The sequence below is a fragment of the Egretta garzetta genome, unplaced genomic scaffold (assembly GCF_000687185.1).
Source record: "Egretta garzetta isolate BGI_Z169 unplaced genomic scaffold, ASM68718v1 scaffold33, whole genome shotgun sequence".
Taxonomy (NCBI): domain Eukaryota; kingdom Metazoa; phylum Chordata; class Aves; order Pelecaniformes; family Ardeidae; genus Egretta; species Egretta garzetta.
Window position 1 is genome coordinate 1,515,782 of NW_009259250.1, and position 24,552 is coordinate 1,540,333.

General features: G+C 38.1%; 1 protein-coding gene across 3 annotated transcripts in view; it reads left to right on the top strand.

Moving 5' to 3' along the window:
- Window positions 1-3,090: 3,090 nt before the first annotated feature.
- The window catches only part of CPNE8 (copine 8), a 98,220-nt gene continuing 76,758 nt past the window's right edge, over window positions 3,091-24,552 (top strand). For all 3 annotated transcript variants that reach the window (XR_004841633.1, XM_035891662.1, XM_035891663.1), the window contains exons 1-4: window positions 3,091-3,134; window positions 9,063-9,187; window positions 11,726-11,772; window positions 24,006-24,109. Coding sequence is in view for 1 of the 3 variants with exons in the window: in XM_035891662.1 (XP_035747555.1) it covers window positions 24,066-24,109 (44 nt within the window). In the remaining 2 variants the exon portion in view is untranslated. The remainder of the gene's footprint in view (window positions 3,135-9,062; window positions 9,188-11,725; window positions 11,773-24,005; window positions 24,110-24,552) is intronic.

Below are 24,552 nucleotides of genomic sequence, written 5' to 3' on the forward strand. Positions count from 1 at the left end.
TGACTTTTTTTTTTTCTTCCTCATAATTGATAGCAATTCCTTCTCTTTTTGCATTCTTTATGGGAATAGAAAAAAATACTCACCATGTTCAGTCAAAACAGGAGTCTGTTTCTCTTGATACTTTGATTAGGAGGAAGAAACAGAAGTTTCAGATATTTGTGGTTTCTGAGTTTGTGAGTTTGAAAATGCACAAGTTAAACTGAGCAGGTGATTTAGCAGACAAATCATACTTTTTTTTTTTTTGGCACTAGTCTTTAAGTTCCTTCTGAAACTTCCTGTATTGCTTGAACAGCTTGTTAAGTTCTTATGTTACTATTTTGGTTGGTTATTAATGATTTGGAAGATCAGGCATGTCTGCAAACTTTGCTGAAGATGTTTTTTATTTATGGTAAAATATATGAAGGGTCGAATTGGGGATATTACAAACTGTACTAGTTCACAACTGTGAATTAATGACACTTACTGACCTGAATTACAATGTCAAACTTTGGTATCTCAACCCTTACAATCCTTTCAGTGATACTGTCTATGTGGAAATGTTCTTAATTCAAGCAGTCCCTGAGCAGCAAAATGGTTGGTGACAGGAACATTCTCAGGAAGTATTGCAGATTCTTAACTTGTTTTTATGTTTTTCCCGTGGTAGCTACTTTTTGCCACTGCTGGAGTAAGAGTATCAGGATAGACTGAGCTTTACCATACCTGTTATGGCCAGTCTTATGTTCTTACGTATATGGGGAAAATAGCAGAAGAAAAACTGAAACTTAAAAAGGAACAAAATAAGAATAGAAAATATTTTTAAAAACTCAAAGCACCTTAGCTCAGTATAAGAGTCATTAAAATGGTTTAATCTTAATCTGCAGTCACAAACACTAACATACCAATTCTGAGATCATTGTATAGTATTTATGCGGAGGAATTAAAATTGCTTGGAATCCTAATGGTGAGCATGGAAGGCCTATCCCAAAGCCTCATGTACTATTTCTTTCATATAATTCTAATTCTAGGTTTTTATAGCAATTCATTTTGGGCAATAAAACCAATTCTAGTTACCATGAATTAATGGCATATCTAGGTATGTATAATCAAAGAGTAATAGGGGGCAATTTTCATTTTGAATTGGCAATTCTGATGCTGCAGAACTTACTGTACTGTCTTTTCAAGCAGTTAGTAGTGGTCATTGTCAAATACCGACTTGGAATCGCTGATTTTCCTGGGTTTGTTAATTTTTCAGTTTATATTTGCACATTTTTGGTTAAGATGGAATACAGTCTCTCTGAGTATAATCTAATGCGTATATACAAATCCCGCTTCTGAATCAATTAGAGAAGTTCTGAAGTAGCAGCACGTGCAGACTTCATGTTCATTCACAAATACTAATTTTAATCCTAGTGCTTACTTTGGCTAACGTAAATAAAACTGATGCACCCAAGATTCTTATAAAACTATGTTTTGTTCATATTGCTTGCTCTGAAATGTGGACTTGGCAGTACCTAAGCTGGGAATACAGTATCTTTGCCTTGTTGAAGTCCAAGTGGGCTGCTTAGAACACCTGTATTGAACAGCATATTAATACGCTTTTCAGCACTGCTCAGTAGCACAAAAATAATGTGATTTAGATCTGAATGAGAGTAATAAATGGTGACCTTTGAAGAGACTGTTCTAATTATTAAAAATAATAAGCTGTAAGGGATGTAAACTGGTTATTTAATCCTTCCTCTTGCTCCAGGGTAGGATCAAAGAACTTATTAGGACTTGTAGCTACCTAACATGTTCTTAAAGACCTTCAGTGGTGGAGATTTCACATCGTGTCTGGCCACCTTTAATAATGAATGATGGTAAAGCAATGGAATAAAGTTCAGCTTCTGTGCCTCCAGTGCAGAAGATTCCATTTGGGCTTAAACCTGTACCTACTTGTTCTGTCTACATGGAGGTCAGCTTCAATTTGCAGCAGCGTTTTACTTATAGGTATATTCTATAGACTGCTGATTATTTCTGCTTCTGCTGGGCTCTGGTGGCTCCATGTCTATCTTAGATTGCAAGAAATTGGAGTGCCCAAAACATTGTTGCTTGAATTGAGTGTTTACCGGTGTTATGAAGACCAGACAATTACTCTAAAGCCCCATTTTTGTTCGTGTATTACAGAATGCCTTTTTCCCAAAAGGCACAAGGTTCCTGACGTGCATTCAGTTTATGATCTACTGTGATGTCTAGAACCATTTTTAACATAACTGCTGTACCTCCGGTTTATATGCAGCTATGCAGCATTTTTGCTGTTGATTAATACCGAACGTGAACTACCTGCCTAAGTTTAATAACTCTTTCTTGTCCCTGTTCAATGGCATCCTGTTTTCAGGCAATTTTTTTTAGTTTGTTAAGATAATTGGGGTTTTTTTTAAATTTTTGAATGATTAAATGTTGGTAACTTCTGAGAATGGTTTTCTGGTCAGTCCTTCTCTAGACTTATTGTTAATTTGAGCCTCCTCATCTGTGTATGATTCTCAGTTGGCGGAAGTGTGGCTACAATATTGGGGCTGCATTGTGTAACAAAGAAATTAGTTCTTACTACTTTTTCCTAGGTATTTGGTAAATATTTAGAAAATTCCTAATTTTTGTGTATGTCCTGTGTGTGCTTTAGCTTTCTTTACCTTACTCATTCATGACAGATTCTTACAGATATTTGTTAATGGCTCTGAGATCTCATAGCCATTCTTTTAAGTAAAGTCTAAAGTTTTTTGGGTTCAATTAGCATGTTAATCTCTGGTAGAAGTTTGTGATTCAAAGGTATTTCTGTTCCTGATTGTCCATTATATATATTTAATGTGCTTGTTGTATGTTGCTTTTCACTTCATGGTATTGGAGTATATGAGCCACAGTTTCCTTAAATCCAAAATCGGTAATAAAATGAAATATAAGAAGACTCAAGTGTTAGTGCTGACTGACTTCAAGTAAATCTTACATATTAGGATGTCAGAAAACTAAGGTGACTCTCAATCAAAATTGTAAAATCTTATATGCATTGGTAGCTGATTTGTATCTTTCACCATTTTTTATAAATAAGATTATTTTTATCTTTTTTTTTTTTTTTCTTAACAGAAACCTTTTGGACAGAGATACATTTTCTAAATCTGATCCGAGTAAGTACATAGCATTTTATCGTTTCTTCTCATTATATATTCCAAATGTGTAACCACTGGATTAAAAATTAGGTGGATGATTTTCTTCAGTGCCAGTTAGGTTTCTTTTGTCTTTGTGAAAATTATTTAAAGTGATTAAGTTACACTTAAATAAGTTACACTCATAGTTTCTGTTGTATGAACTGGAATTTTAAAGACTGTGTATTCAATATTGCTTTCCTGAGCTAGATGGTCCCTTATTTAGCAGTCAGCCTATATTTTCCTACAAGTAATAAATGCAGAAAAGTATTTATTTTTCTTTTTTTAAGTATCTGTTATTCTAGATCCCTTTCAAAGCTAGTAAGCAAACTTCTAAATAAACTAGAAGCTGCTAAATAAGCTAAATAAACTACTTGTTGCTGCTAGTACATAGTGTTCACTAATCTTAGAATTAAATGCTGAAAAAATAAAATTAAGTTAATTCATCTCTGGGAAACACAGACCTTTCCTCATCAAAAATAGTATGATGGTTTATGAATTAATGTTTTCAGATACGTAAGATAGTGACACCCATTTTCCCCTTAACTTTTATTGATACTTGACTGGATCCCAAAAAACTCTTGTGCCTATGAATTTATATATGATGGGACTTAAAATCCATGACTGTCTTCCTGTATTGGACGCTTTATAAAAATTTTCTCAAGGAACTGAGACCACAAAAGATTTCCTATTTTTCTGATAGTGTTTAATCAAAGTACTTCTGTAGTGTTAATTGACTAGTCCTGAGATTATGGTGTTTTGGGTCATGTTGTCTCCCTACAACTCTTTATATATTTTTATCTGTAAATTCATTTCGTTTTTTTAAGCCTGGGCTTTTCTTCCTTAGAATACTATGTATTGTGCTTCCTGACATTGGAAATAACCCGAGATGCATAGACTTGTATCAAGTGTCTGGACATATAACCACGTCCTGATGGGATGTACTTGAACATAGGGTCATACGACAGCATGGAACATTTGAGTACTTTTGTGAGATTGTGTTTGTTCTGAACCAAAAGTTTATTGAGAGGCATCTCTTGAGAGAGATTCCACAATAGACTTTTGATGGGAAGAGCTTCTATTTCCTGGGGAAAAACTGCATGAAGTGAGGAATACCTTTGACCTTCCTAACCTATAAAACTTTTTTTTTTTTAAAAGGAGACACAGGATAGGGAGATCATGCAGAAGCAGAACTGAGTGTCTTGCATATTACTGGTATTTAGCTGGTTAATAAAACCTCAGTTGTCTAGGTGAAGCAATTCTGAAGAGTGGTCAGTGACCTGTTGCCCCTGATAAGTTGGATTCAGAGATCTCTTAACTGAATCAAGATGCCTTTCGACAAAAGTGATAAGGCATCTAGTTTTTAAGCTCAAATAATATTAGGGACAAGCGCTTCAAGTTTTTATCAGGTAGGGAACTCTATTAGGCATAAATTGCAGGGGTGTGGGTTACCCGTGTGGGTAACCATGGCCCGCCAGAGCTTCAGTGCCCCTGCCCAAACATAGGTTAGAAAAAAACCATCAGCAGAGAGGAGCTGGAGACACAGCCGACAAAGACACTGCCGGAGCCACGCTTCTGAAGACACACTGCTGGAGATGCGTTCTTGGAAGGGGACGCGCCATGCGAAAGGCAGTACACCTCTGAAGGGCCTGTTGGCCCGTGGGCAACCCAGGCTGGGGTGGGTGGGCAACCCAGGCTGGGGTGGGTGGGCAAACCCGAGCAATTGTGGCTGGTGGGAGACCCATGCTGGGTAAGGGGCACAAGGAAACAGAGTGGTAGGAAAACCTAAAGGAATCTTAATGTCTATCTTAAAAATATTTCCGAGCAGTAAACTGGTGGTATTTTTTATAGATTCAAAGCATACAGAAGTATTTTTTAAAGTGTCATAACCTTGCCTATCAATTCAAAACGTACTGCTTTCTTGTTTCTGGTAAATAGCTTATTTAAAGCACTCAAATTGGTGGTGTGCTTTAGAGGTCTGGTCTCAAATTGTGAGTACCCAGTTATGCTGCCAATCAGGCCTCTCTGTCACAGGTTAGCAGCACAAAAACGTGGAATACAGAAATACTGTCCTTGGTAAAGAGAGTAGGGGGAATTGTTGGCTCTGGAAGCGCCTGTACTGTATTTGCACTCAAAAAATTACTTGGCAAAGCAGCTTTGATTGTGGGTGCTCTCTAAACAGCATACATTTAGTTTTAGTATTCTGCAGGTTTTTTTATTAGACAGTTTAGTTTGTTTGCTCCTGGTTTCCTTTAGTTGAGCACAGAGATACAGCCCTACTGTAAAAGCGAAAGGGGTAAGGGTGTGGTATAAAAAGTGCTGTTCTTTTCTGTAGCTGGGAGTACAGCAGTATAACTTTCCTCAGTGTCTGTTTGCTTGGACAAAGGCCATTCTTAGGCAGATCTGTATACAATAACTTTATCCTGTTAGCTAAAAAAGGTGTCAAAACCAGCATCCTACCACTTTTGCAAGATCCACTTTTATACCCACTGAATTTGCAACCACTAGATCTCATACCAGGTAGAACCATGCAGAGTCACTTGTGTGTTGAGGTCTCGTTGGGTTTGACTAGGCCAATTTTAATATGCTTTTCAAACTCCAGTGCAGTTACCTGTCATACTGATAGTGAAAATCTGATTTTATCTTCTTGGCCTTTTTCTCAGAGAGGGACACACATGGATATAGTTGACTCCCATGTCCACATAAACAGCCTTGTCCTGAAATTAAAAAGGAACTTGTGATTTCTCTGGTTGTCTTAGGAGGTTTGCTTAGCCTTTTTTTGATACTGTAATTGCTACTCAGTATTTATTTCAATTCTGACCACTTCCATCCAGTCTAGAATGTTCATGCCAAGAGGAAGCTGGCACTTTGCCCCTCTAGAGGTTACAAAAATAATGTAGAAATATTAGATATAGATGGGACAGAATTAGATGGCCCTTGTCCATAAAGTATTTTAAACAATATTGAAGTCTCTTACTGACCGTGCTTGCTCCTCAGTGGTGTCATAGCAAGTCATATATATTGATTTACTGCAGCATTTGGACCATTCTGTTCTTCCAGTTTGGAGACGATTTTTTTAGGAATATTTTTGAGAAACCCCATTTTTTTATTATTTTCTTGGAGTGCTTCCCTGATGAGACAGGGATAAGACCCACAAAGGAGATACAGACTAAAGAATTTAGCGTGTTTCTTCTAATGACAGTTAGACAGAATCATTTTCTTCCCATGCACTGGCTAGCCAAACTGAGCCACTGTGCAGCTGTGGTAGCAGCACCGTGGTCAGGATGGAATGTCCTCTCTTTGTGGAGCCCTGTGACTCCTGAGTATGATAATAGAAAGAGTGGAGAGGTAAAAACTCTTCCCCTAGAGGACCTCCCCATGGAAGACAGTAACAATGAGAAGAATCTCATGACAGCTGGGACACAAGGACCTTCAGGAATCTCTGCCTGGAAGGTATCGAAGCTGGTCAGTGAAAAGTAATGAGGAGCCCCTACTAGAACTGGGTGCAGGATCATGGAAAAAATTCAGTAGCAGGAGGAAAAGGACAACATTATTGTGGTTAAGACTTTCTTGAAACGGAATTGATGTGTTGTTATGTTTGGGAAAACTGAGGTGGGCAGATTGGATGTGTAGAATCATAGAATGGTTTAGGTTGGAAAAGACCATCAAAGAAAAGATCATCAAGTCCAGCCATTAACCTAACACTGCCATTCCACCACTAAACCATGTCCCTAAGCACCTTGTCTACCCATCTTTTAAACACTTCCAGGGATGGGGACTCAACAACTGCCCTGGGCACCCTGTTCCAATGCTTGACAACCCTTTTGGTGAAGAAAGTGTTCCTAATATCCAACCTAAACCTCCCCTCGTGCCACTTGAGGCCATTTTGTCTTGCCCTATCGCTTTTTGCTTAGGAGAAGAGACTGACACCCACCTGGTTACACCCTCTTTTCAGGCAGTTGTAGAGGGCGATAAGGTTTCCCCTGATCCTCCTCTTCTCCAGACTAAACAACCCCAGTTCCCTCAGCCGCTCCTCATAAGACTTGGGCTCCACACCACTCACCAGCTTTGTTGCCTTTCTCTGGACATGTTCCAGCCCCTCAATGTCCTTCTTGGAGTGAGGGGCCCAAAACTGAATACAATATTTGAGGGGCGGCCTCACCAGCGCTGAGTACAGGGGGACGATCACTGCCCTCCCTACTCCTGCTGGCCATGCTATTGCTGATACAAGCCAGGATGCTGTTGGCCTTCTTGGTCACCTGGGCACACTGCTGGCTCATATTCAGCCAGCTGTCGACAAACATCCCAGGTCCTTTTCCACAGGGCAGCTCTCCAGCACCCTTCCCCAAGCCTGTAGCGTTGCATGGGGTTGTTGTGACCCAAGTGCAGAACCTGGCACTTGGCCTTGTTGAACCTCATACAGTTGGCCTTGGCCCATCGATCCAGCCTGTCCAGGTCCCTATGCAGAGCCCTCCTGCCCTCGAGCAGATTGACACTCCTGCCTGACTTGGTGTCATCTGCAAACTTGCTGAGGGTGCACTCGATCCCCTTGTCCAGATCACTGATAAAGATATGAAACAGAAATGGTCCCAGTACTGAGCCCTGGCGAACACCGCTTGTCACCAGCCGCAAACTGGATTTAACTCCATTCACCACAACTCTCTGGGCTTGGCCATCCAGCCAGTTTTTTACCCAGCGAAGAGTACGCCTGTCTAAGTCATGAGCCGCAAGCTTCTCTAGGACAGTGCTGTGGGAGACGATGTCGAAGGCTTTGCTAAGGTCTGGGTAGTCAAGCAGTAACAGTAGTTGCCAGGCTAAAGGATAAGTATATATGCATTGAGTGGGGAAGGATCAGAGTAGGGTAAGGGAGGCCCAGACTATCTGGGAAAATAAGGTGCAGGCTATGATATGTTGGGAAATGAATCTACATCTGAGTGATAACTGTTGACACTTCCACCTTCTTCGTTGCAAGATTTCATTAAATTTATCTTGAATTTGATGCTGTGGTATCAGTGTCCAGAGTTAAAAATTACTAAATGTTAATATTTCTGACTATAGGTGTGGATGTATCTTCCCTCATATGCTCATATGGCAAAGCCTTCCAAAAGGCTTCTCTGCTGAGAAGCCAACTTCCTTGTGAGTGTATGTTACTCTTCATCAGTGTGCTGCTCTGAACTTCCTCATTGCTCCCTCAGTTTTTCAGGTTGCAAGAGAACTGGTTGTTCAGCTCCGTATTAGGATGTGGTTGCATGATGTGTTGGCTTTTGAAATGTAAGAATTTCCCATTAATCCCACTTTATTCTTTCCCCTCCCACATGACAACGCTGTTAACTATTTTTTGCTCAAAAAAAAATTGGTTGCTTCATGTAGCGTTAGATCTTTGATTTGAGCAGTTCAAGTGCTTTAGATCAACTTCAGCATATTTATCTGCATTTCTCCAGTTGGATATGACTTTGAAGAAATTTTTGAGAGATTATTGTAATTAGATTGCTATCAGGGTCTTTATAAAACCATGTCTCTGAGGGCCTCTAAGGGTAGTGAATATTACCAGTGATGGAGACCAGTATCATGGATGGTTTCCTGAAAGTTTCTGGTGTGAGTTTTAGAGGAAAGATAGAAGTGGTTTTTAAATTATTCTGAATTTGCAGAGTATTTATCAGAAAGTCTGGAATGTATGTTTTTTTTATAGCTTTCATTAGCACTGACTTTTTTTTGAAATGTCAGTTTGAGATGCACAATTATGTGCCACTGTCAAACTTGCATCTTGCACTTAAAATAAATATTACATGAGACAATTATTAGTCTATATCTTCATTATATTTAAGGTACCTGCCGCATCTGCAGCCTAAATAAATAGCAGAAAATTGCTAGTCATACTACAAATTCTTAGCTCTTTTCTCCTCATTTAAGGTTTTATATAAATGATTCTTAAACTAGAGAGGTGGTTCCACTCCTGGAGTATACCTCTGGAAGCACTGGGGAGCCACTGGGAGTGGAGGGGAATAGAAGTCTACTAATGCCTCAGCAATGAAAAGGTGAGAGTGATAGCATTGCTTGCTAGAAGTTCTCCAAAGATCAAAAAACCAAAGTGATAGTAAAATGACTATGAAGAAACTGATTTTGGAAACTAGGATTCTAACAGACAGACAGGTGTGAGCAGCCTTCCAATAAGTACGAATAGAGTAGGAAACTGAATTAGTTTTCAGGTGGAGCTTTACACCTGTTTTTTAACCCTTTTATGTTGTGTGACTCCCATCTCATCAGCCATTAGTAGGAGACTAAAATCATCCTACGGTAATTTTTTTTTTAGTCTTTTTGTTCATAGCTGGTTTTTTATTTGGCTTCATAAACTAGGGAGGTAAGGTAGTGCCAGAATGTTTCTTTTCTGAAAATTTGGTAGTAGTGGATATTTTACAGTTGTATTATTGCTTTCTTCTCCTCAATATTAAATCTCTCATTTTTAATATGCTTTTTGTTCCACAGCTGCAATGCACATTTGTTACTTGATTTACTGTATTAACACTAATACACAGGGCAGGATTGTAGTACAAAAAATAAAGCAGCAAATCAATAGTGAAAAATGATGTTTAAGAAAAATCTGGACAATACAAATACCTGAATAGCAAAAGTGCACATGAAGAGTGTCTGTTCCTCGAAATGAATTTCAGTTCTATTCTCAACTTGGGGTTATAAGTATGAGAAATTTTCAGTTGAAAACTTAGATGTAAGCTCTTAGCAAAAAGGACAAAATACTAATTTCAAAAGCAGATGTAATTGTGGAAGACATTTACATCCTTGGAAACCACTACTGAAAATTGGAAAATATTAATTATTGCAGAACTGGTAATGTTAATTTAAAAAAGTTTCTAGTGGGGAAAGTGAAAGGAATGTTTATGAGAGCCTACCTGATTTTATGTTACCAGTAGGGGTATTTTCAGAGAATATTTTTTTGCTTGTTTTTGTCTGTGGAGACTTCCTTTGATAATGTGTCCGTCTTCTCCCAGGGTTACCTTGGTACAGATCTTACCAGATGCAAAGGTTAGACAGAAGTTCAGTAACCTTCAAACACTTCCGTAGCTGATTTCATAGCTTCTATTTCATTCTTTTTTTTTCTCACATTTTCCCATTTAACTTCATTCTTCTTGTGATACAGTTCAGCAATCTACTCTGAAGAGTGCTGTAAAAATAGGCTTGTGGGTTTGGATTCATCCTACTGTAAGCAGGAACCAAAGCTAGGAGCATGATTGCCCAAGGTTTCATTTAGAATAAATGGGAAAAGACAGGCGTCTTCAGAGAATGATTTTGAATTTTTTGGTAAAAGCTTTTATTCTTCTACCAGGCATCTTATTTGGAAAAAAAAAGTTGAATTGTGTTAACTTTTTAACTTCTGTGTCGAGCTAAAATATTGAACTTGCTTTTTTCTTTTCCTCCTCTTATTTGCTACTGCTTTTTTTTTTTCTTGGTGTGGATGAAATAGCTTTCAAGTAAGAATAAAATGTAGTTTGAAGCTTGACTTCATTTTGCTGTGGTTGGTTGATGATTCTGATTTCCTTGAGAACAAAACCAGGCTTCTACCTTTATTGTTCAAGGCTGCAACCCAAACCAGTATTATTTTTAACCTTCTGTTGAAAAATAATGATTGGCACAGGAGAAGAATTTGTCAGGAAAAATGTGTTCATATATCTGCATTTCCATTGTTTACAAAAGGGTTGTAGTGGGGTTTCAGGTAAAAAATGCTTTATGGTTGTTAGCTGCAACTAGTTCAAAACTGTAGAAAATAAAGTTTATAGTACTCCTTCAGTGCAAATGATTTGTACTTATAATAACATTTTAAAGACCTGATTGTAATCACTGTACCTCTGTCACCAGTCCCTGTGATGGAAGCTGCAGATCAGTGTGTAGTGGGTTCCGTACTGGAAAAACAGATCTGTAAGGAGAGTGGTGCCTGTGGGACTGTGCTGCTTGCTCTTTCAAAAACAGGTTAGGTTGACAAACCTCATTGGTTGATTTTTTTATTAGGCTTTAATTTAAAAAAAAAAAAAAAAAGCCTATGCAAGATGCTTAAATATATATAAAAAATTTGAAGCAGAATTAAGGAAGAAAACCCAAGAAGGTTTTTTTTTTCCTTTTCCCACTTTTATTTGTTTATATTCCCCTGTCTTTTTTTCTGGTAGGGTCCTCATTGGTTTTTATTTCAATTTTCTCATCTCTTGTAGGAAGCGTAATTTAGGGTAATTATGCATTAGATTAACTAGGATAGCCAGACCATCCACATTTAATGAAGACATGCTTTTATCCAATTTTAGTGCTGAGGATTGTCAAGTTTGCTGGCGGTCAGACTTAGATGTTGCCTCCCATTTTAGAACCACCCTATTTATTAGCTTATTTCTGCAACAGCTAGACCATATTGTCGCTGATCTGGTTAGGAATACTCAAAACCAAGGGAAAACATTACTATTTGATTGTCCTAGTTACTGATTTCAACAGCATAACAGACTACAGAATTGGTTCACTTTAAATTAAGAATATGTTAAATTCTGAAAATGACAAAACATTTTTTTTTCTTTTCACAGTCTGTGTCTTGTACACACAAGCCATTGGAAACAAAGAATGGAGAGAGGTAAGACACATATATTCATAGATGTATAAGCTTCTGGAGTATACTTAAGGCTGTTCATTTGCCCTGGCAGAAGACATCATGTTGTAGCCTCTTGAATGCTGTGCGGAACAACGGGAGTCCTGTGTTCCAGTAAACACTTAACAACTAGTCACGTTAATCTCCATTTCCATATCTGTGCCACGTACTTCCGTCAAAGGGAAAACAAAGTTAGAGAAAATATATGAGTTTCCTGTTTAACAGTCTCCCTGAGATAAATGAAATCAAACTTAGCTGTCTGGACAAGGTTTGTGGATATCAAGGAGGAAGACACTCAAACAGTACAAGATCTATGGAAGGATTCGACAGTGGTGATGGTCAGTGTCAGCAAAACTAGCCTGTAGTTGTAGTAGAGACCTACTTTTTGTGTGTAGTGTTTGGGAAAAATTAGGTGCTGCTGAGTAGAGTATACACCAGGCTACAAGTGAGGGAGGGTATTATGCATAGGTTGGACTATGTCTTCTTAACCTATCAGTGTAAACACTGGGGAGATATGTCTTAGAGGAACTTAATCAAGTACCACTAAATTGGATATCTAGAACAGATTAACATTTATAGCCTGGAACTGTCTCCCTGTACTTAGTCATCTAATTTTTCTCCTTTAATGTTATTCTTTGAAGGAGTTGACAGTGTTGGGGGAAGGGTGGCCATCTTTCTACTGATAAACTGCGCTATTTAGCTGCCTTACAGAGAGGATTGATGGAACTGTTCTTCACTGTAGGTGGGCTGCTGTGTGGCCGTGTGTTCTAAGAATGGAGCCAAGAGAGGAATGAACTATCTTACTATTTTTCCCTGTAAAAGAGAGGAAGTCTGATGTTCTTGTTTTCAGAACTGATATTTTATGTGATTGCTACTGTGTAAAAATTCCAGTGGAGGGGCCAGGGGCAGAGAAACCAGACCTCTTTCCTTATATTTGGTGTCCTTGCCAGTTGGCTGGAGAAAGATATTTTCTGCTTTGCTGAAACATGGTGGATGTGGGTTTCAGTCTTGTCACAATGATAGAATTGAATTTATCTCCTGTTTGGAGAAAAGCTCATATAACTGGGCAATATATGAAACATTGTACCTGTTTCATGTGTAGTTTTTAGTTAAATTGCTGCTCTCTGTTGTTCTGAACCTACTAGATATCTGGTCAGTATATCTACTGGATCGCATTCCTCTGATGATTTGTGTGAAGAAATGTCAGTTTGAGTACCCTAAATGGGAATTCACTAATCTTCATTAAATTGGCAGAAGCAGTGGACATACACAGAGTTCCAATGCCTGGATAGCTAATTCCGAAAAACAGAGGAGTCTTCAGGCATTTGGGTGACTAGGTAGCTTGGTGCAGTTTGGCAGTCAAGCCTAGATCATTCAAGTCCTTTTCTGGTCTAGGGTTAAGAGGATTTTGTCAGAAAATCTGGCTTTTATTGTTGTCTAAGGTCCATATGTAATTTTGTGGCATTTTCTTACTTCTCTGGTGTAACTGTTAAAATAAGTATTAACCATTGTTAATACCATAATTGTCCTGATGTTAAAATTTTAACATTATCACCTTACTTAGAAAATGCTCCATGTGCTGGTTTTGAGGTGATTTAGGAGATTGTTGATGGAAGGATTCCATCTGCTCTCGATTTTAACAGATCCAAGTTTGTAATGGTTGAATGTGTCACCACCTTATAGCTTTGTATTGTCTTCTGCCATTTTATCTCCTTGACCGAAGCAAAAACACCTGAACAGGGTAGTGTGCAATGTTATTGCTTGTATTGCATCTTCGCACTGATTAGAGGGTGTCTTGGCTAGGCGATGCACTTTGGTGTGTGGTTATGGTACCATATGCCAGTTTAGGAACTACAGGGGTTAAACCAGACTTTTGACATGGCAGTTGCTATTAAATCTTACGTTTTTTTTCTTCTAAGACATAATTATTTCTATCTTGTCTATCAGGAAAAGGTCTAGATACAGGTATTTACAACTTGGTTGACTGTTTAAACTATTTATAGTTAATGGGAAAAGATAACATCCTGAGGGCAGTTCATCAGACCTAATTTAGATGTCTGGATTAGATCAGATGAATCATTCTTCAGAAATGCCTCCAAGTGATGATCAAAAGCCTACACTTTTGACTATGTCAGATGTAAAGTTTGGCGAATAGGATTCCATTCCTAGCAGCTGTTATGACAGTCAAAATTCAGAGGTTGGCATGACAGAGGGGCTGAGTCAGGATTGTATTTTATATGTTGTGATGTATTATATTGATACCAGTGGTAAAAATAAGGTAGAAGGTAGAAGATCAGTTTAAACATACATTAGATGGATAATCTTGTGCCTTTATTTTTGTGCTTTTTCTGCCTGCAGTGGTGACACTGATACTGTGTCTTTCAATAAAATTCTGTATATTTGTCCATTTTGTTGCATTTAAACACTTACTTAATATTTTACTAGTTTGTAGGGGTGGAAATCACCTGGAAGTGTTTGGAGAAGACAAAACTGAGATAAATAATAAGCCCCTGATGATATGTGTAGACATTAAAGAATGATGTTCAGTCATGGCAACATGCTTTACCTTGTTTCTGTTCCATATCCTTTTATGCATAGTTCTCTCCCTTCTTTTGCCTAATTACTTGCTTTTGAACACTACAGAACATGCTTGGGAATCATAAACAACATTAAATCATTTCATAATCTCCATAATTTCCCTAGCACTCTATTCTTGCAGTGTGCTTTTTTTCCCCTTCAGCTAAGCTATTCAGATGGATTCAATACAATAGTTAAATCAAATCCTTCATTTAATGAGGGTTAGATGTTTTCTGGGCACTGACTCCTGTTTGCCTGTGGTACAGATTCCAGTGTTTTTACCCAGTGTTATTCTTGCACACCAAATCCTCAGCAAAGAATTAAAATGTTTCATTCTCAATTTAATAAGGTGTTGTTTTTCAAAACAGTTTCCCTATTTTCACTTATAGTGTGATCATCAGGTATCTCAATTAAAATCATTGGCAATAAATGCATCATAAGAATCTGAGCTTTGGTTTTAAAATATTTACTTCCCCTTAATTTGTGAGGATACATTTGAAATATGGCTAAGTATAACTTACTGTTATCTACAGAAGCCTTAAAGAATGTATTGAAAGAATCTGAATTTCTCCATTTCTAAGAGGGTGCTAATTCTGAAAACAAGAGACAAGAAAAACATCTTTTTTGATTGAGTCATCAAACTGAGAGAGAAGGCAATGTTGTAGTGGAGTCCCAAGATAGCAAAGGTGACCAGTTTGTAAGGAAATTAAAAAATAATGTCATGAGCTGTACCTAGTCCCTATACTGTACAGTTTATTACCAGAAAGACTTCTCCCTTTATATGCTCAAATTGCTTATTCAGCCATCCTAACTTCTGTATTAAGTTAGCTGTTCCTTTTTTTTCCACATGTGCATGTAGTGTTTCATTCATCCATATGGAATTTCATGTGCCATGTTACTGTCTGATCACTCAGTATGAATAATGTTGTTCTACCAGGTCTTCATAGATGCTTTTTATATATTTATCCTTTTTAATACTGTAAAAGTCTATTTTTTTTCTAACTTTATTTTCTTAATCCCCGCTCCAGATTATTTAGGCATGTATGGTACTGCATGGGTCCATCTGTGGACATCTAAGTCCATAGGAACTTGTTGAGACCTTGCAGGGAGTTTTCATCCAGCAAATCGACTACTTAATCAATACATTATTGTAATAATAAAAATAATTAGTATATTATAATTAATGATAATTAACTTATGACATTAATTGATCTCCAAGACATTAATATCCTCCCCTTCTATCATAAGATACTAGATAATGGTGTTCGCCAGGGCTCAGTACTGGGACCATTTCTGTTTCATATCTTTATCAGTGATCTGGACAAGGGGATCGAGTGCACCCTCAGCAAGTTTGCAGATGACACCAAGTCAGGCAGGAGTGTCAATCTGCTCGAGGGCAGGAGGGCTCTGCATAGGGACCTGGACAGGCTGGATCGATGGGCCAAGGCCAACTGTATGAGGTTCAACAAGGCCAAGTGCCAGGTTCTGCACTTGGGTCACAACAACCCCATGCAACGCTACAGGCTTGGGGAAGACTGTGGAGGCCGCACCTCAAATACTGGGTTCAGTTTTGGGCCCCTCACTACAAGAAGGACATTGAGGGGCTGGAACATGTCCAGAGAAAGGCAACAAAGCTGGTGAGTGGTGTGGAGCCCAAGTCTTATGAGGAGCGGCTGAGGGAACTGGGGTTGTTTAGTCTGGAGAAGAGGAGGATCAGGGGAAACCTTATCGCCCTCTACAACTGCCTGAAAAGAGGGTGTAACCAGGTGGGTGTCAGTCTCTTCTCCTAAGCAAAAAGCGATAGGGCAAGACAAAATGGCCTCAAGTGGCACGAAGGGAGGTTTAGGTTGGATATTAGGAACACTTTCTTCACCAAAAGGGTTGTCAAGCATTGGAACAGGGTGCCCAGGGCAGTTGTTGAGTCCCCATCCCTGGAAGTGTTTAAAAGATGGGTAGACAAGGTGCTTAGGGACATGGTTTAGTGGTGGAATGGCAGTGTTAGGTTAATGGCTGGACTTGATGATCTTTTCTTTGATGGTCTTTTCCAACCTAAACCATTCTATGATTCTACACATCCAATCTGCCCACCTCAGTTTCAGTATAAAGCAAAGGATGGAGAGTATGGAAGAAGCCTGTACTGTCCCAGTTGTGAAGAAAGAATAAATATTGCTGTTGCATGATATTCAGTTCACTGGAAAGTTTTCTCTGGCAGATTTCGTGAAAGAATCAACTGTGTGAGGGAAGTAAGACAAATGGAATAAAGGAAGATCATCTTTACATGTCATGTTTCCTTTCAAAGGAAACAGTTAATGGAAAAAAGCCAAAGCACAGAAAAATGAGGAATCCTTTCCGGTTTTTATGTACTTGTGATTGTGTCACCTTTGGTTAAAAAAGGTTACGTAGAAGTCACTATCATGTGTACATGCAGTATACAGATTTCCTATGAGTGCCTGCATGCATGTTAGAGGAATGTTGTGGGTTTTCTGATAATTAGGATGAGTTTATATATTAAAAACATTGATCTTCCTTTGGGACAAACACACTGCAGAACATTTTGTGACTATGCTTTTTCAAGAGTGGGGTTGGTAGTTGTGAATTTTTTGTTCGTTTCCTTGTAGTCTCTCTAATTCTGATTGAGACTAGTAATCATTAGTATAACAAGCTTGTTTTATTGGTACTGCATTTCTTTCTCCACAATTCAAGTTTCATATTTATTCTGTTCACATATAGTGAAGCTAGAGGATTATCTTTTGTTGTGTGTTTGTATACTATTTTGTGCAGTGAGCTTCCAATGGAGAGTGTTACCTGGATCTTCCTAAAGAATTTTCAAAAGCCATTTTGATCAGAGCCAACAACCTAGCAATAGTTTAAACCATTTTTTAGTTCTTTAGTTTCCTAGAATTGTAACAGAATGCTAGGTTCTGGCTTTTCACATTTCAAGGAAGATGTTTGAAAGACAAAAGACTAGAGATAAAAGTAATGAATTATTAAAAGATTAAATAACATATGATAAACTAAAAAACTTAAGCTCAAATTATTTTCCTAAAGAAAGTGAATTAAGTATAATTGTAATCAGCTATAAATATCAACAGTAATAATACAAATTTCATAATGGAAAACATTTCTGTCTAACGAAGGTATAGAAAGATACAAAAGGTAGAAAATGAAGTGAAATAACAATAAGGCAAGAAGCAACAACTTATTTTTCAGAATGGGGGTGATGAATTATTGGAACAACTTCATTGCAGTTGTGGTAAAACACTGCGCCTTTAAAAAAAAACAAGAAAAGAGGGCTTACTAGATATATTCTCAAGTTCACTCACAGCCATAAAGGTGAAGCAAGAGTTAATTCAGAGAATTCATAGAGAAGGTGGTTAGCAGAGGGTTGGGTTGGACCCTCATGGTTACAAAAATTGCTTTGTATCGTTGGTATCGGACTTACCAACTTGGTAGTCTTTTATAACTCTGATGTTAAAATGAAGGTTATGGTTTTCCATTAACCTCATAGCCCCTTAGGCTGGATCACCAGATTGAGATGCTATAAAAATTCAAGTGACCAAATAAATTTTAAAAATCCCCTTCTACCAGGAGAGCTTGTGTTACGAGGTGACAAAGACTCTCCATCTCAGGAAATCCAGAAAAGGGACTCTGTTCTTGATTTTCTTTGAACATTTATTTTCCTTTAAATAGTTAAATTGATTCTGCTACTCTCCTGAATGACATTTCTAAAGGCATTTGCTTGTTGGCCATGTTAAGATTTTAGCTCTACACAACTGTTAGTTCTCCACATGGCCTAGTTTCCCCACTAATTAATTAGCAGCTATGTTATTAGTCATAAGTGACTGGATTATAGAAATAACCCGTTCTGCTTAAAAAAGGCTATAGGTAATTGGGAAAACAGATTTAAAACAATGATGCTTCATTTAGCTGAAAAGTGTAGACTGGTGATTTTGAGAGGCCAGCTTTTTAATGTCAACTATAAGATAAATTTTAATAGTAATTTGTCAGTTACGTAATTAGTTATATTAGTTTAAAGTGAAGGAATCATTTGTGTAGCCCTTGGAAAAAAGTAAAAAGACCAAAAAACGGAAGCCTCAATTAAAAAAAAGTAATTTAAGCTAATTTAAAGAAAAATTAGTAGTGCTGCTGAATTCAATCTCTTGAGTTTTGTTACAATTTCAGTGTAACTGATGAGAGAGAAAGGCAGCAGCGTAACAGGCATTCTGTTAGGCCTTCCCTGGTCTCAGTGTGATTTAATCATCAGCATATTGCATATTTATCTGCTTTTACTGATACACTTCTGTCATGCATTTTAAAACAAGTCCAAAAGATTTCCAGAGTATGCCATGGTTATGGTATAAAGTGAAATATTGATTACTGAAAAAAAATGCAGATTTGAAGGGACAAAAAGTAACTATAAATTTATATTTTACTGTTATAAAAAACCTGACATTTAGCTGCCATTTTATAACTTTTATTTTCCTTTTGAAGTAACTTTTCCTTTGAATTCATACATAGTTCTATTTCTAATGGAACTGTAAAACTTAAAAATGCGAGATAAAAAATATGGCATAATCATGGAATAATTTAGGTGAAAGGAACCTTTGTGTTATCCATCCTCCTACTCATCTGCTGTGTCTGCTTCATCCTGATCCATTCAAAGCCATCTTCAAAGTTAGGCCAGTTTGCTGAGAGCCTTTCCCAGCTAAGGTTTGAAATTCTCTGATGGCAGAGACTGCACAACTCTCTGGGCAACCCATTCCAGTGCTTAATCCCTCATTCTGCAAAAGTGTTTCCCTGTATCCCATCATAATTTCCTTTGTTGCAACTTCTGACTGTTGCATCTTGCCCTTTTGTTGTGCTCCCTGTGAAGTGTCTGGCTCTGTCTTCTTCTATAATGCTGTTTAGGAAGTGGAGGATGGTAGTGGAAACCTTCTCTTCTCCAAGCTGAACAAACTGAGCTCCTTCAGCTTTTCCTCAAGTTGTGTGCTCCAACCTGCTGATCGTTTTGGTTTGTTTGGGTTTTTATTTTTTTAGGGTCCATCTAACTGAACTGCCTCCAGACTGTTGATTCAGCTGTATTTAGAGCCCCAAGCTGTACCCACTTTTCTAGGTGGAGCCCCACATGTGTTGAATAGAGGGGGAAAAATTGTTGCCTTTCATCTGCAGGCTGCGTTGACCCTAATACAACCCAACGTGTTCTTAACCCCTTGTGTCTGCACCAGGACCTTTTCTGCACAGCTCATACCCCACCACTCACTCCCCAGTACAAGTACAGGACCTCAAATTTGTCTCTGTTGAACTTCGTGAGAGAGTTTGCAAGGCTGTATAAATAAGCTGGAGTTTTTGTCTGAGGTGAGAGTCTGTGTCAACTCATGATCATTTTAGGGTACATAGGAACAAAGGGAAACAGTGCTTTCCTTTACCTAGCTATGTGCCATCCCTGGAGGTATTTAAAAGCTGGGTAGATGAGGTGCTTATGGACATGGTTTAGTGGTGGGATGGCAGTGTTAGGTTAACGGTTGGAATTAATGACCTTAAAGGTCTTTTCCAACCTAAATGATTCTGTGATTCTAAGAATACAGACATACCAGAGTGGGTCTGGCAAAGGGCCGCTAAGACGTTGAAGGGACTGGAGCATCTCTCATATGAGGAGAAGCTGAGGGAGGTGGAATTCTTCAGCCTGGAGAAGAGAAGGCTTATATTTTATCCATGTTTAAAAATACCTGATGTGCGGCAGTAAAGAAGGCGGAGATGAACTATTCTCAGCTGTATCCAGTGGAAGGAGAAGAGTCACTGGGTACAAATTGACATGCAGAAAATTCTATCTAAACTTAAGAAAAATATCCTTTTTACTGTGAAGGTGATCTTACACTGAAACAGGTTGCCCAGAGGGGTTGCGGAGTCTCTATCCTTGGACATGCTCAAAACCTATCTGGACAGCCTGCTGTAGCTGATCCTGCTTTGAGCAGGAAGGTGGAACTGGACAATCTCCTGAGGCCCCTTCCAACCCCAAGTATTCTATGATTCTTGTGTTTTCCTTAGCCATTAATTTTCTTTTCCTTCGAATGGCTTTTCCAAAGTCAAGTATATCCTCCTGTTGTGCAAACTGCCTTTACTATTTCAAGAAGGATCAACTGTCAGAAAATGATCTGTTTGTGAAGGTGTCAAGCCAGAGGTTTGTCAAGAGGAGTATTAGTGCCCCTGAACGGATGCTTTTGACAAGTTATCCTCTGAGCTCACTTAGTTATTTTGGGTTTCTGCCTTTCAATTTAGATGATGACTTTGGCAACATAAAGTAAAGTTTCTTAGGCAACAGCTCCCTGTGTTCTTTGTTGCTCTGTCTCTTCCATGTATATGCAAGTGTAGGTCCCACATGATTGAAGATCCTTTTATTCTCCTTCAAGCTTGTCCTAATCTGAGGATTTAAAGAACTTCAGTAACCTTTCTTTTTCTGCCTGATAAGTCTCCCAGGACAATTTGCTATTTGAATCTGCACAGGCTGGGAGATATTTTCATGGAAATCTTTGTATATGTATTTCTGATTCTGTTGGACATAGCATGAGAGACTACCAAAACTGAGTATGTGTTCTTTGCTTGCTTGCTGTGCCTCTGGTAGCTTTGCCAGTTACAATGCAGTCATCCTTGGATCTTCTTTTGGAAGGCCCAGAGTCCTTCGCTTCTAGAGTAGGTCAGTGTTTATCAGATTTCAGTACTAAGGGTAAATCTCCTCTTTATGCAGCTGCTTCCAGTCTTTCAGAGAATTTGGACAGTTTGCTGTTAGAGCGCAAATGGAAGAAATAGGACACTTGAGGGGAAAAATACACAGATGAGATATATTTCTGTTCAGAATTGCAAAATGGATGGTCCTTATGACCCTGTTTTCATCCCTGGTTTGATGAACTGCTGTTTACTGGCTTGTGTCAGAGAGTGGCTTCTCATTTTCAGGGCATACCTTCAAACAGTACTAAATGCTTAGATATTGCTGCATATTTCATTTTATCAGCCATTCCAGCTTTCCATTTTTTCCTGGCTCCAATATTGTTGAATGTTATCAAGCACGCAGCTGACAGGGGAAGATTTTATTTATAAACATTGAGATTTATTTGACCTGGAAACTGATTGGAGACTTTGAATGTACATAAAATTTGAACGCTACTATTCAGAGGGGAAAGAAAGGCCCTTTAGCCCAGGCAAGTATTCCAGCCGTACTTATTCCCATAGAAATGCCAACTCTCTACCACTGCTATTGCTTCTCATTGATTAATATTTGGCCATAGTAGTCACCAGTTTTGGTTCAAGAGAGTGCTTTTTACAGCACTTTGCTTGTCAACTTTATCCCAATGTTTCAGAGAATACCTTGAATAATTTCTCAAGAGACTGACTTTTTTCATCCAAAACAAACAGTAAGGATCAAACAGTTTGTTTGTGTTCTGATCTGTTTCCAGGATCATGTGCATCCTGTGCTAGTCCTCTCTTAAGAGGCTCAGGGATTTTATTTTGAATATCCAATATCTTCATCACTCTGGAGAGCTTCTGGAGATTTCTCCTGCCCACACCTGTATAATGCCTACATATATATATATACACCGCCTTCATAGCTATTGCTTTGGCTTAGGAGAACTGAAGAAATACAGCAATTGCTAATGAGTAAACTTGCTTTCTAAACAATTTGTGCCTTAGGACATACTCGAAGCCTTTGTGCAGGGGATATCAAGGTTCCCATGAGACCAGGGAATCATTCCACCTAGGTTTTAAGAAATGATGTAAATTCTTGGCAAACAAGTATGCTTACTGATACTAAATGTTAAATATTCTTTACCTTTTTATTTGGAGATGGTATCGTTTATTGGGAAGATAGTTTTGCTTCTCTGTCTTTTATAGGAAGTGCTGGAATGTGGAGATCTCTGAATAAGACTGTCCCAACTGAACATCTCACAGCATAGCAAAGGTGAAGGTTCCAAACAGGATTCAAGCACGCTCTGTAAAGATGCAGATCACCACTGTGTCACTTCTGAGGCTTGTTCCCCTTTCCTGAGACTTTATAGAGCTGTGTCTTGAAGATGTGTTAACTTATGTTGAACATTTTATTGTACCTGAGACCTTTGGGTGGGTAGTTGCCTTTTCCAAAGCTGTTGTCCTCCTAGCTACAGGCCTACTTCTCCAGATGAGCTGTGTGATTGTATGGTGCTCGGAATCTATCTCCTGCAGTTTGAATGCATGCATGCACAGTCAGTCAAAGGAGAAAAAAGAGTTGCTTACAGTAATGGAGTTTCTTTAAAACACACAAATAACATGGCTGGAGTTCTTTACCATTTTATTTTAATAAAAATCAAGCAATGAAAGGAAATTGCTTAGTTTTGAGAGGAAGAGACAGTGGAACATGCTCTGTCCTTTCATGCCACACATACACTATGTATGGAGGGGCTGGGATAGGGAGGTTCCTGCGGGAGGCTGAGGGTCCCAGTGCAGGTTATAGTGCTTAGATTCACATCCATGATGTGAAAATGCTTTTAGGAAATACATCTCAAAAACCTTTAGTTGCAAGAATTTTTTTCTTTCTTTATCCATGTTTATTGATTTTGCTAAGTCCTGCCAATGAAGAGGTAGGCAGTCTTCGAATCATTCAAAATTCTCTAGTCCCAGATTCCAGTTTTGAGGAGTCCTTAATGATGATCTTTCAGCAGACTGTCAAAAAGTTTTTCAGTATGCTATATTCTAATATGGCTTGATAGGTTCAATGTGTAGGACAAAATGAAATGCTTATTTCAATGAGCATTCTTTCATTCTTTCTTCTTTTGGTTTCTGAGTGTCTTGGAAGAACAGCTAAAACAAGAACAAAGGTATCACACCTATTTCTTCATTGAAAGGGTTGTCAAGCACTGGAATAGGCTTCCCAGGGAAGTGGTCAAGTCCCCATCCCTGGAGGTATTTAAAAGCCAGGTAGATGAGGTGCTTAGGGACATGGTTTAGTGGTGGGATGGCAGGGTTAGGTTAACAGTTGGATTTGATGATCTTAAAGGTCTTTTCCAACCCAAACGGTTCTATGATTCTATGAAGTCAATCAAAAGTTAGATATATTTTTAATCAGAATATTTTCAGCTTGATGAACACCAAGAAAGAAAAGGTGTTTTGCAGAAAGCTCAGAGAGAGGAGAGATGAAGAGAGGGCTGAACTGAGGTGAAATAGGAGCTGGATAATGCAAAAATGTTTCACTTCTAATGGAAGCACTATGTTCCCTAATATTTAAAGCTATCTGAAATAAGCAATATATGCAAGCTTTTGCTTGCTGTTGCCATCTTTTTGAAGAAACAGTGGATTTTTATGTTACTCGATTTCTTCCCCAAATTTTTGTGGCTGCTGATCAGCTTTGGGAGCTGATGTTTATAAAGTTTATGTCATGTGATACAGGGGGTGCAGCACTCTTTATATTGAAATATGAGGTCTCCTGCTGGTCTGTCTTCTGATAACTGATCAGATAACTGATCTAGTCATGTGAACACAGTCATTTTCTTTCATGGTATCTGTTTAAGAGAATTTTTTACAGGCTCTCTCATATCTCACATATTGCTGGTATTGGCAGTCTACTTAATTATACTTCATTATAGCATATGTCTTAAACTTATACTTCTTTTTTACAGTTTGGAAGAACAGAAGTAATTGATAATACTTTAAATCCGGATTTTGTAAGAAAATTTATAATGGACTACTTCTTTGAGGAAAGAGAGAATCTGCGATTTGATTTGTAAGTTAAGAATCTTTGACTCTAATATTGTAGCCTCTATAAACATTTTTTTCCAGTGTAAAATTAACTTGAAAAGAGATAGTATCTATTGACATGGAATACATTAATAAACATGATTGTCCTCAGAAACAAATATGTAACGTAATAGTGACCAAGTTTTAAGAAATTGGCAGGTGTTAACTAGTCAAAGTACAGTCATGCTCACAATCATTACTTTTAGAAAATAGTTAGAAAGCTAAGGATGTCAAAATGTTAAAATATTCTTGCAGCATGGCCAATAAAACAGGTATGGACATACTGTCCAGAAATAAAATATTGTACAAGTAACACAGCCAAAATTTTCTTTACTAAAGTAAGTAGCGGTATGCATCTAAGTGTACTAAATTGTAAGCTTTTAAAATTAAAGCAGTTGTTCTAGAAGTAGATGGCTTTTGACATTATTC